General features: G+C 37.8%; 1 protein-coding gene across 2 annotated transcripts in view; it reads right to left on the reverse strand.

Annotated features, from left to right (window-relative positions):
- The window catches only part of LOC126355220 (protein turtle homolog A), a 95,616-nt gene that overhangs the window by 59,386 nt on the left and 23,027 nt on the right, over positions 1 to 13,203 (reverse strand). For both annotated transcript variants that reach the window (XM_050005481.1, XM_050005489.1), the window contains exon 4: positions 8,953 to 9,082. In XM_050005481.1, the coding sequence (XP_049861438.1) occupies positions 8,953 to 9,082 (130 nt within the window). The remainder of the gene's footprint in view (positions 1 to 8,952; positions 9,083 to 13,203) is intronic.

Below are 13,203 nucleotides of genomic sequence, written 5' to 3' on the forward strand. Positions count from 1 at the left end.
CAGGGAGCTGCTTAGGAGAAGAGGACAGGATTTTTGTTATTTCTGGGAATGCTGTGCCACCTTCAGATAATTGTGGACTTTAGGTTGCAAACAGGCCAACTAGGTGACTCAGTGCACCAATTTGTTAACGACAACACTTCTAAGGCATGAGTGAGTCATTCAAAAAATCCTCCTTCCTTAGCTAACACCAAACCGTGTACTTTAGTCTTGAATGCTCACACTTCTGAATTTATCTGTGATGGAATGTGTAACATTCTCTGGATAACAACAGACATTAAAGACCTTGCAGTTACTTCCTGATCAACCCACCCACCACAAACAAAGTGCAAGAACACCTTCAAGTAGATGGGAAACAAAGTATTTGCAGAGCCAAATGTATTAACAGAGAAATGTGTGTTTCTGTGTGCTTATATAACTTCGGAGAACATGAAGTAATAACTCTACATGGAGCAGTAATGGCCAGTGTACAAGAAATAGTGACTCAGGAAATTTATGGGACTCACAATTATTGTGTTAGAAGACACAGGAAGTAGTCCTTTAAGGACCAAAAAATGTTGATGAATTGGGAAGTGTGTCCTTTGTGCCATCAACCCAACTGAGATAAATTATTACATTTTTCACAGTCAGTGAGGAACCCATTGCAGCAGGTATTAGACAAATTTGCATGGTTGTTTAAGGAAATATTGTATTTACACAGACCTAAAACATCATGAAATTCCAACAGAGGATGCATGGGCACCATTTCCTACCACTTACAGTTAGTCACAGACTACAGCGTTCAACAGAAGTCAGATGTTGGAACGAGACCACGAACAACACCCATTGTCATAGTACCTGAAATGAGCATCAATGGGGGAAAACAACTTTCTGCCTTTGTGCTAATATTTGAGAAGTAAAATGTGATGTGTTACAACCCAAGATACATATCTGCCCCCCCCCCCCCCCCAAATCAATGAAACTCTACACCAAACTCCAAACTGCAACTATTTCACCACCTTAGATATGTGGATTGGTTCTCATTAAATACCCACAGCCTCTCAGGATAGACCCAAGATAGCATTTGCTGTGCCTTCTGGACTATATGAATTCCTCAGAATGCCTTTTGGACTGAGAAATACACCTGCTACTTTACAACAGTTTGCACCTTTTCTATTTTGTGGACTGAAATTCACCATGTGTTTGGTACTGCTTAGGATATCACTGTCTTCTCACGATCAATCAAGGAATGTACAGAATGCTTAAGAAGAGTACTGTCACATATATGAAGTTCTAACTTGAGCCTAAAAGTAGAGAAGTCTCCACTGCAATAACTTGGGCCACAAATTATGTTCAGTGGGCATCAAACTCATACCAAGCTTTACAGAAACTGTTGATGACTTTCCTGCTTTGAAAAATGTAAAAGAACTACAATCATTTCTGGGTCTCGCACACTATAATCACAGATTAATGTAAGATAATTCCAAGGACATAAAGCCTATATTACTGAAAAAGGGAGTAACTTTCGATTGGTGCACTGAATATGATGTGGCAACACAACAAATGAAATACATTTTGACAAAATCTCACCTACTAGTTTATCTGGACTTTGAAAAACCTTTCATTCCACTGTATGAAGCTCCTAATTATGTACTGGCTGTGGTCTAAGTCAAGAATAAAACAGTATTGTGAAACCAATTAATTATACAACCTGATAGTTTAATAACAAAAAAATTAATTACAGCGCCACCAAGAAGGAGCTGCAAGCTTTGGCAAGCAGTGCAAATTATTTCATGTGCTATCTTTATGGTAGACATTTTACAGTAACTACTGACCAAGCTGTACTATTGTGGCTTCTAAATTTAAAAGACCCAAATAGCTGATGCAAAATGAAGAATGCCACAGATTTGCCTCCCTATTGACATTTGTGTCATAGTATGGTATTTTATGTATCATAACACCCTACTAGGAAACCGACTGGTAATACCAAAAGCACTTCAGTGTCATATTATTGCACAGTATCATGACAGTATTCAAGCTTGTGATTAAATACTGGCAGAAAGGTCAACAATGTGACACTGAAGATCATATTCATGCCTGCATGTCTTGTGCACAGGATGCACAACAAAATAAGCCTAATATTCCACTGCAAATACTACCTGACATTTCAAACAGATCCTCTGAAATAGTAGCTTTGGACATCCTAGAAACATTTCCATAAGAGAGCAAGAAAATAAACAGATACTGTTGATCACTGATCACCACTGCCAACATGACAGCAGAAACTGTGGCAAGAGTACTACTTACACACTTGGTTCTACCCTTTAGACATCATGAGTCAATACTTTACAGTTAAGGAACAAATTTCATTTTTCATTATTTCTTCAAGTCTGTAAAAGTTTAAGAAATAGGAAATGAATGTCAACACCGTTTTGTTCTACAGTGAATGGAACACAGTCTCATTACATGACTGAAACCCGCAATGACTGGGAAAGATATTTGTTGTAATTACATATGCCTATTATACAGTTGACTCAGTACACTCCCTTCGAGGCAGTTTAGGGGTGAAAAATGAACTCCCTTTTTAATTAGAAAAATTAATGGCAGGTGTTAATTCAAGTGAAGTTAAAGGACTAACAAGGAGACTGAAAGTCGTATAGAAGACAGTGAAACAGAATAACTCTAGGGTGGTCACTCGGCAACTAATAAGAGGTAATAATGATATAATTTTACCATCATATCAGATGAGAAATCCTGCAATTAAAAAGGGAAGAATGATGAAATTCTCCCCATCTTACAAAAGATCATAATGGACTTTGCAACTCACATCACCTGTGAATGCTGCACCACAATTGTCTGAATGCACTGCATCATGCATTTCGACACGCTACAGTATGTGACACCACCATTAGCGGTAAGCTCTGTCAATCCTCTGCAAGCCACACCTGGTGCTTCACAAAGGATTAAACAATATAACAAGTTTTCACTCCCAGCACCCAACAGATACGCTCTGCACCCCGATCACCCGTACGGATTAAGATTGATGACTGAACTCTGTTTCTTCTAACTGTGTTTTGATAATGATGATGAAGGAAATTAAATTTTTATTGATAAAAAATTGAGAAAGCTTTTATTACAAGTTAAAAGTGAACCTTGCACTAGTACTTTCTGCAGGCTTGTAAAGTTAACACTTAGAATGAATTTCTGCAATAACCAACCAAAATACTTGAACAACCACTGAAAAACAACTTATTCTTATTGTTTTTTATTCAAAGGTGTATTTTATGCATGTGGTCTGTGGCTTTGTTCATAAATGTGAGTAACACTCACAGATTAGGCCCTTAAGCCTTTTCCGACTGTCTGACTGCTGCCTACATAGTAGTACAAGGAGCAATCTACGACATGGAACATGTGATCAGCATGTCGCTTATTCCTCCAGTCATTATTCCCTACATCAGAAAAATCTGAGGAGGTACCAGGAATTGAATCTGGCTCCTTTTGCATCGAAGGCAGTGACTCTAATCACTTGGCTATGGAGGTGGTGGGCTTTGTTGGTACCATGATTGTTTTGTTCATCTAACTGTCTTGTTACTTCACGTGCCTTGGACATGGACATACAAGCTCATGCTGTTTTAAGCTCTATTTAAGAAGTGCCATGTAATTTAGAGCTGAGGTGGCTGTCTCTTTGTATTCTCTTTTGCCTTCCTTTCGATGAGCTTTTTGTGAAATGTAGTTTACCCTGGTAAAAGCTACAAGCCCAGTCTTTATTTTAACCTACGTAATGTTGGACAGATATTTTCTGAAGACACTCTGTCTATTTTTTGATTCTGAAGATCAGCATCCAACTTCCTGTGTTTTACACTCTATGTTTTCCTTACCACTAAAAAGAATGTATCAGGTTCACCTTATTATTTCCATTTATTGTACCTGTATGACATTGTCACTGAACATCCTGTCGGCGCACCACAATCTTTCTTGCAGTCATTACACTGGCAAAAGGTGAAGTAGGAATCCAATTAAGTGTCCAACACTTTGGCTTTTGATACACCACCACGAACTGAACAGGCAGTCACGTCCTTTAAAACCCTTCCTAAAAAGCATCTGATACAACGTGTCCTTTTATTTAGTAACATACTCAAAAAATGCTCTGCTTATTTCTCTGCTACTGCAATGTGAATGAACCCTTATATTTAAAGTTCTACTTCCCCTTGTGTCATGTATTTTCTCATGCATTTGTTATGGGCAGGCTTGAAAGAGTTTTCTACAGCAGCTAAGCAACAGTGTGGAAGATGAATCTAAGATGTGGTAGTAACGATATTCCGTAGTTCTAGCATAATTTGTTCACACAAGATAGCAGCCTGGTGCTTCTGCAGTGAGCATCTCGAGTCGGCTCATTGTCGGTGTGGGCAACGAGTAAGTATGACACGTGTTACAGCCTTGGTACTCATGAGGCAGCCAAGTGTGCTACTCGCTCCTGTTTCACGCCTCCTCTCCCAGAGAGAGGGCTTATGGTACCAGGTTACTTCTCCTCCTGTTGCCTCTCCTGGGCAGCCATCATGTATTAGTGATGCATCATGAGCTCCATCCCCAATCTCTGCTATTCTGCCTCAACATGGTTATCTGCTGAAGAGCTTTTAAATGCCACATGTGAATTCCATGTACAGAAATACTTTAATATTTTCTTTCCTTTCGTCTATATAACGTTTATAGTGCTATTTTGGCACTTTTCCTTGGATTTTAGGTAAGAAATATTTTTCTAAGCTTTATTTTTCAAAGAGAGTTTAAGACGACACTTAAGTTTAACTAGCATGTTACATTTCTTGATTAATATATATTTCTTAAACTTACACTTTAATTTTGAAGATGAAAGAGAAAAAAAAAATACATTTAAAGTGTACTTCAAGACATAGCTAGCCACTGAGTCTGTTCACTAACTTAACTCTCTATGCAGCCATAGCAAGGAACAAAAAACAAAGTTCACTATCACAATTTTGCACTCCGTCTCTTCATCAGTTATTACATTTTTTTAGGAAAATTTATAGGATTTGCTTTATATAAACAAGGGTATTAGAAATGTTTTTGTGATCCTAAGAAGATGGTAACCTCATCTCTCTGGTAATTATCATAGACAGTGTTTACCTTATTGCTTATTTTGCAACTATATACTTTGCCTTAGTATTTAAAACAATTTCAGGTAGCTGAAATACCTGTTTAATTTTATATTTGCTTTATATTCTTGTATCATATTTTGCCAGTATTCTTATTTCTCAGTAATAGGGCGAGAGTTCATTTCTTTGGACTCTGTATCACTGTTTAGATTAAATCATATGATGAATTTAAGTACACAGCCTTCAGTAAACAAACTTTCAATAACACGTGACAACTGTGACTTATTTCATCACTTCCATAATTCTAATGCACGTACGACATGTGTAACAACCACATGAAAATCACTAACAGATAAGATGATGAAACAAGCAGTTTTGGTCGCAAGGTTGTAGTAACTATTTACTTACAAATGACGCGTTTTGCCTGATTCAGGCACATTGATATTGGTTAATACGGGATGGTGTCAGGTACATGGGATACCATGCATACCGAATGCCCCAACAAATAACTGCCCTCGACGAATGTTTGGAAACATTGGTGTTCTTGTTGAGGGACATGATGTACTACAATGAATGCAACATACACAGATCTGTCACCATGCGAAAATGTAGGAAGTGTACCTGCTCATCCCTGGGCTCTGTACATAGTACTGTGCACGGGAACACACTGAAGCATGTGCCAAGTATCTGCAGCCCATATAATCTGCTGTGTGCTGAGGACATTTAACACATGCCTAAGTGTGTTCTCATATCCAGTACTCTGTGCATAGTTTGGATATGGGCAACTACATCTCTACAAGTGGGGAAAATCAGCTAGTAAATAGCAGTTGAAATACATGGTGAAAATCTTCAGCTGTTTTTTATTTTGCACAACACTACCAGTTTCAGTCATAGATCATTTTCAAGCTTAGAAAGCATTAATGGCAGGAATGTTACACCATGAAGTAAGCAATTAGAAGTCAGTAAGTTATTGACTTTCAACCATTATTATACTGCTGACAATTTTATAGACTATGGTTGGCCTTTAATACAACTTGTAATTGTTTATATTATGGTATAACATTCCAGTCATTTGTGCCTGCTAAGCCTGAAAATTGTCTACGACAAACTAGTAGCAGTGTGTAAAATAAAAGACAGCTAAAAGTTTTCACCATGAATTTCAAACATCTATGTAGATCTAATCCTCTTTTGCATTCATTGGACTATGTTGCATATTTCAACATGTGCACCATGCAATGTTCCCAAATATTTGATGAGAGCAATTATTTGCTGGGATACTCTGTGTTCTCGGTATCCCATATCCCATGTGCCTAATACCATCTAATATGAGCCAATCCGAAGATGTGTGGATCAGGAAAAATGTGCCACTGATAAATAAATAATTATGACAGCCCTGCAACCAGACTATTTGTTTCTTCATCTTATATTACTTGTTGACGTATCATCCCTGCCATACATCGCAAAAAGTTTTACTAACAAGTACTATCATATTGCAGCCATCTTATCACCATATGTAATTTTAAATTTAAAGAAAAGTCTATGTCACATGCTATGTGCCACACACATGCTGACTTTTCCTTAATTAACGGTGAATCAGCTTCATTTATTTTCACGAGATGATTTCCCCTTAGCTGGTAGTTTCAAAAAGCTGCTACACTTCAAGAAGTAACAATGCCTACAGTTTGCATAACATCCATTCTGAGGTACTTTCAAGTCAAAATCCCTATTACAACACATTTTTATGTTTCACATTTATTATATAACTTTTATTGTATATATGTACTTATAGTTTAGCCTTGTGAAAGTATAATTTTGAGTCTGAATTTTGATTCATTCCCAGGCAAATTTTGTCAGCTACGTATACTTATACCCTGACTGCACAAGTTTGTATGACTACAGACATGGATTTTATTTTCAATTTTTGAATGATCTTTCTGATTGTATTTAATATGCATGCTATTTAGAGAACATACTTCATACATGAGGTCCGATATACCACCATCATTAGAGCTCTTATTAACTAATGAACTTAATTACCTGTTTCTGTGAGTTGTAGTGTAACAAGGCATTCTTAGGAATACCCTGTTCCACTACTGTCCTTCAGGATACCAAATGATAATTTTGTCATTTAGTAACTTATTAAGTAATATGTAAGTGGGCAGCATGCACCAATATTTGGTTTGTGCAGATGGTGCATGAACAGTAACAGTAAAGAGCAGCAGCAAGCTGTGACATGAAATAGAATAATTCACTTGCTGTATGGGCCCATTTACGCTTTGGCACTATGACCTGATGGTGTCATGCACTTCTGGAAGTAAGACAGCAGCTGACAATGACAATGGTGATCCCAAACAAACGAATTACTGTATCACTAAATTCTAACTTTGATATACAAATAGAAAGTCGGGCATCATATATGTTATGCTGAAGTTGATTTATAAAGCTATTTGTGAGCTACTTGTTTTGGGATCTGTCTATTAGTGAGCTGAACAGCTAAAATACAAAAGAGTTTTTTGTGGAAGAGCCTACTTCATTTAGTAGCTCAGAATAGTTAGTACTTTCTGAAAGCACCATCCTGCAAGGAAACAAGGTCCATAGGAAGTAGTAGTTTGTGCACGGCTGTGGGACAGATTAGCTAAACCACAAGAACAATCAAAAATGGTGACTCTATATTTGCAAGATATATTAAAGGTACCATTCACTGAGAGAGTGACAGATCTGTACAACTGTGACATACCACACACATCTTTACAAAATGTATTACAGGAAAAAGTTAAGTTTAAATACCAAAAGATTTAAATCACCACCACAGAATTTTGTCCTCAAAGTTACAATTTTACAGACAACTAATCAACTCACTTGCCAGTACTATTCCACAGTGAATCTTTACATTATAAGGTCAATTCCAGCACTTTGTTACATGATATTGTGCTAACTTCTATTACACTCATTGTGAGTATTGGGTTTAATTGTAATAGGTTTTTAAGAGGAGACTACAATGGTTGTAATCCTCTATTTTATACTGACTTCATGAGAAAATATACTGTCATTTTCTCTTTATATTTCTAATTTCTATAAAGCCACTGCATTTAATGCTATACTGTGGGTGTTATAATGCTGGACAAAAGTGGACGCTCCCTCTGGCTACAGCCTTCAGCCTAAAATGATGTGAACATCCCCTCTCATTCTTCTTACTGTTTGGGCTTTGTTATGACACCAAAACAGCATCTTTTCATGATAATCTAGCCTGGCTAATGGTCTGGCATTCCAGCTTGGGCACAACCCATTGTAGTGTGTACACCGCAATACTGTTACCTATTTTCAAATGAATTCTTTTAATTAAAGCAACAACAACAAAAAATCACAACCAGGTCCCACTGCACTTGATACCGTCATGGAAACAAGTCCAGTATCTTAAGCACACTCCATCAGTTGATAATAGGCAAATCTCACCTCCTTCTCCTCATCCCTTTCCCTCTGATACTCACAAGCCATCTGGGAATCATTATGTTTCAACTGTCAATAGCAGTGTAAAACCTATCTGATGTGACCGATCAATAAAATTGCTATGTATTAAGGTTCTTCCAAGTTAGCTTCAGTGCTTCCTCTCAAACAACAAAGTTCCTTTTTGATGCTCTATTGCAGAACAACAGTATATAATTACACTAACCCAAAACAATTTTTAGAATTTGCTCTTTGTCCATATGTGAATTTAAGTCTCAAAAATTTAAGTGTGAGCTAATTAAGCGCAGTTCAAATATTGCTACATTCTATTGAAAGCAGACTCACATAGGTGCCACATGTAACAATCGAAGACATTCTTTTATTGAAATTAAAGGGAAGTTGTATGAGTTCCAAACCAACTTACCAATCTCTTGTGTATCATGTGAAGTAGTTGCTTCCATTTCTGTCACCACTCCTTTTCCAAGCTGATTGTTTGCCCACAGTCTAAATATATATGTAGTATTTGGCTTCAAATGATAAACATCTACTTGCCTCTGAAAAAACAAATCCATAGCCTCACTTGCCTGTTTACAAGAGAAAGCAGCTGGTGGAGAAAGAGCACTCATGCAATGTGCTAAACATTAGAAAAAATAATTAGACTTAAGATAACTTTGAGAGTGAAACTTCAATGCCATTGTCAAACTTATTTAGAAGTCACAACAACTACCAGCTGTAGCACAGTAGTAACAAAAGGCAGATTAAGTGCAAATTTTTTTTTTTACAAACAACACTGTTTATTGTTTATAGTTGTTGTCCTGCTGAAGATAAAGTATTGCTTGTTTCATTTTGTGTTCTGCCATGGAAAGATAATTTGTTGATTCATTCTCATACTGGACTACTGTCACATTGTTATAAATGGAGCATATTTAGCTACTTTGAAAATAGTTATTGTGTTAAACCACATTAATGATACTAATTTGTGCTCATTACTGCACCTGTAGCACTTCATGTCAGGTGTAAAATAAAAATTCGACATTGAGCTACTTATATTACAAAATTAATTAAGTTTGCATGCCATAATTTGGAGGGAACTTCATAACCTTTGGGCAAAAGCTACTGCTTATTGTGTACAGATATATTCTGTCACTTTACATGGCTTTAATGACAAGTCATTTCAATTTAGTCTCGTGGAACAAACTGGAAATAGAATTCAATTCACAACCATACTATGTTTGTTTGATCCCTTTGGCAACACCCACACATATAGAAGTCACTGGCATAAATTGGCTGTAATATTTACCAGGTCAGTAAACATTTTTATCTGGATATCACCACTGAAAAGTATGCCTTCCAAGATCATAAATTGTGATGCACACAACTCAGCTACATATACATACTGTTCTGGTAGATGTAACCATCAAACTGAGGATAAAAATCAAAAGAAATAAATAGAATGGCTTGTTGAAGAGGAGAATGATAAGATGGTATGTTGTTCATCTAAACAGTAAAGACACAATGTGAACAAACACTGAAGAAAAGTTATTTTATTCAGAGTTTCCAATACTGCCACTTATTCTTTTGCCCATGTGACATGTTATGCTGTACTCGGTTTTAATTTTAGGTAAAGTGAATTCAAAGTAATTTCTACTACTTCATGTTACACTAAGTGCTGGGTAACTAAATTAAAACTGGCCTGAAAAACATTTAGTGGTACATCATGACAATATAATCTAAACAATAATGAGATTATGTATCAACATCAATTGTAGTCATTTGAAGCATCTTCCATAAAGAGTAGTTTTCCTGTTTATTGACTATAATTTCATGCCAGATTTATACTGACTAATTTGAATTAAATTCAGGCTGCAATTGATCTTCAGCATGGAAGAGAGAAAAGAACAGCTGATTTTTTTTGCCAGCTCATTTTTTTGGGTGAAAACGTTTTGAACAAGTAAACAGTGGTCAAATGGTGTTGCATTTTAAAAATGTCAGTAACGATATTCAGAAGTATCAAAGAAGGGAGTGCCACCTTTAGCCCTGACAACAAAACGTGTTCAAAACATACACATTAACAGATGAGAAACTGCGGCCAATGTCCAGATGTGTCAAAAAGGGTTCATTAAATGGATAGACATGCTGCGTTAGCAGAAAATGTGTGTATATAAGGTGCCAGACATAATTGTACACTGCTACAATAACTTGGGCTTTTCAAGCAGCCAATACATCATGAAAAGCTGAAATTTCACATACTGGTTGAAGCTCACAAATGAAATTCACTAGCTATCATCCCAGCATTTATGTAGAAGCCAATCTGTTTGACCACACTGTAGTAACATATGCCTAGCTCACTAAACTCCAGAACAAAAGTGACAATCAATAGAATGACTCCACTCTCGAAATATTACGGAACATGCAAATGAATTAATAATGATAATCATTTTTTTGAGACAGGAAAATCACTTCTTAAAAAATACTTGGCTATTGGGTACAATATGGTGTTGATGTCTACTCTGAGACATTAAAAACATGTATTTTGTGACTGCACCCATGTGTACACTGTGTGTGGCACCAAGGAACTACATTCACATGGAAAGTATACACACACTATTGTACAATCCAAAACATGCACAATGATCATTTCTCCACTTATTTCAGTGTTGCATGAAAAAACTTTTGCTGATGATTATGAGGTTCAAGAGGCAGTGGATAAAAAAATATGAAAAGCACTTCTAACAGTGGGATAAAAAAGATGGCAATCAGGGTCTCATAACAACAGGAATCAGTGCTGATTGCAAAGAGAAATAAATAAAAATGTTCTCAGCATGTATCAAGTTAAAAGAAAATTAGTGCATCAGAAATGATTTCTGCCGATTGCATCTTAGCAGTCTCATTTCTCTGTAACTCTCATACAAATACTCTAGCTTCTAAACTCTTTTGTACTGTACATTAAAGACGCATGGTATTATTGGCTGGGAGACCCCAAGGGTTAGAGCTTGCACAGGTTTACTTGGCTGGTGCACAGAAGCACATTCTCACTCTCCCCGTTGGGTGAGTCCACCCCTCTGTTCCGAATGGATGGCTGCCTCAGTTGGTTATTGGTTACACAGCTGTGAGCTTCACCTGTTATGAAAAAGACATTCTCTGACTCCCTTGGCTATGTTGGAAGAATATAGGTGTTTGCTTGGCAGTTGCACCTCAACCGTTCAAACAATTTTAAAGAAACTATTCCATAAATAATAATAATAATAATAATAATTTTGATTCTCATAGTCTCATTTGTTAGCTTCAAGCTGGAGTGCCTATCATTTTGTTAGTGGTCATACATATTGCGATAATTCTATGTTTATATTAAAAACAAAGATTCCAAGACTTACCAAGCGGGAAAGCGCCGGTAGACAGGCCCAATAAACTAACACACAAACACACACACAAAATTTCTAGATTTCGCAACCAATGGTTGCTTCTTCAGAAAAGAGGGAAGGAGAGGGATAGACGAAAGGATGTGGGTTTTAAGGGAGAGGGTAAGGAGTCATTCCAATCCCGTGAGCGGAAAGACTTATCTTAGGGGGACAAAAGGATAGGTATATACACGCGCACGTGCACACACACACGCGCCAACACACACACACACACACACACACACACACACACACACACACACACATACAGACACAAGCAGACAGATTTAAAGGCAAAGAGTTTGGGCAGAGATGTCAGTCGAGGCGGAAGTGCAGAGGCAAAGATGATGTTGAATGACAGGTGAGGTATGAGTGGCGGCAACTTGAAATTAGCGGAGATTGAGGCCTGGTGGATAACGAGAAAAAGGGCAAGTTCCCATCTCCGGAGTTCAGATAGGTTGGTGTTGGTGGGAAGTATCCAGATAACCCGGACGGTGTAACAATTGCCAAGATGTGCTGGCCGTGCACCAAGGCATGTATAGCCACAGGGTGATCCTCATTACCAACAAACACTGTCTGCCTGTGTCCATTCATGCGAATGGACAGTTTGTTGCTGGTCATTCGCACATAAAAAAATTGAACCCTGCCTGGAACAGTTCCGCCCTCCATCACAGCGGGACCCACCTCCTCTTCCTCAAAATCACCCTCTCCAAACCTTCCAGGAATTTCTCACTTCCAGCCTTGCCTATCAATCTTTCTTGAAAAACCTTAATCCTACTCCCAACATCACCACAGGCGAAGCCCAGGCTATCCGTGATCTGAAAGCTGACCAATCCATCATCATTCTTTCGGCTGACAAGGGTTCCATGACCGTGGTACTTGATCGTCGGGAATATGTGGCTGAGAAACTACATCAGCTTTCAGACAACTCTACATACAAAGTTTGCAAAGGTAATCCCATTCCTGATGTCCAGGCGGAGCTTCAAGAAATCCTCAGAACCTTAGGCCCCCTACAAAACCTTTCACCTGACTCCATCAAACTCCTGACCTCACCGACACATCGCACCCTTACCTTCTACCTACTTCCTAAAATTCACAAACCCAAACATCCCGGCCGCCCTATTGTAGCTGGTTACCAAGCCCCCACAGAATGTATGTCTGCCTACGTAGATCAACATCTTCAACCCATTACATGCAGTCTCCCATCCTTCGTCAAAGACACCAACCACTTTCTCGAACGCCTCGAATCCTTACCCAGTCTGTTACCCCCGGAAACC

Source organism: Schistocerca gregaria, chromosome 1 (assembly GCF_023897955.1).
Source record: "Schistocerca gregaria isolate iqSchGreg1 chromosome 1, iqSchGreg1.2, whole genome shotgun sequence".
Classification (NCBI taxonomy): domain Eukaryota; kingdom Metazoa; phylum Arthropoda; class Insecta; order Orthoptera; family Acrididae; genus Schistocerca; species Schistocerca gregaria.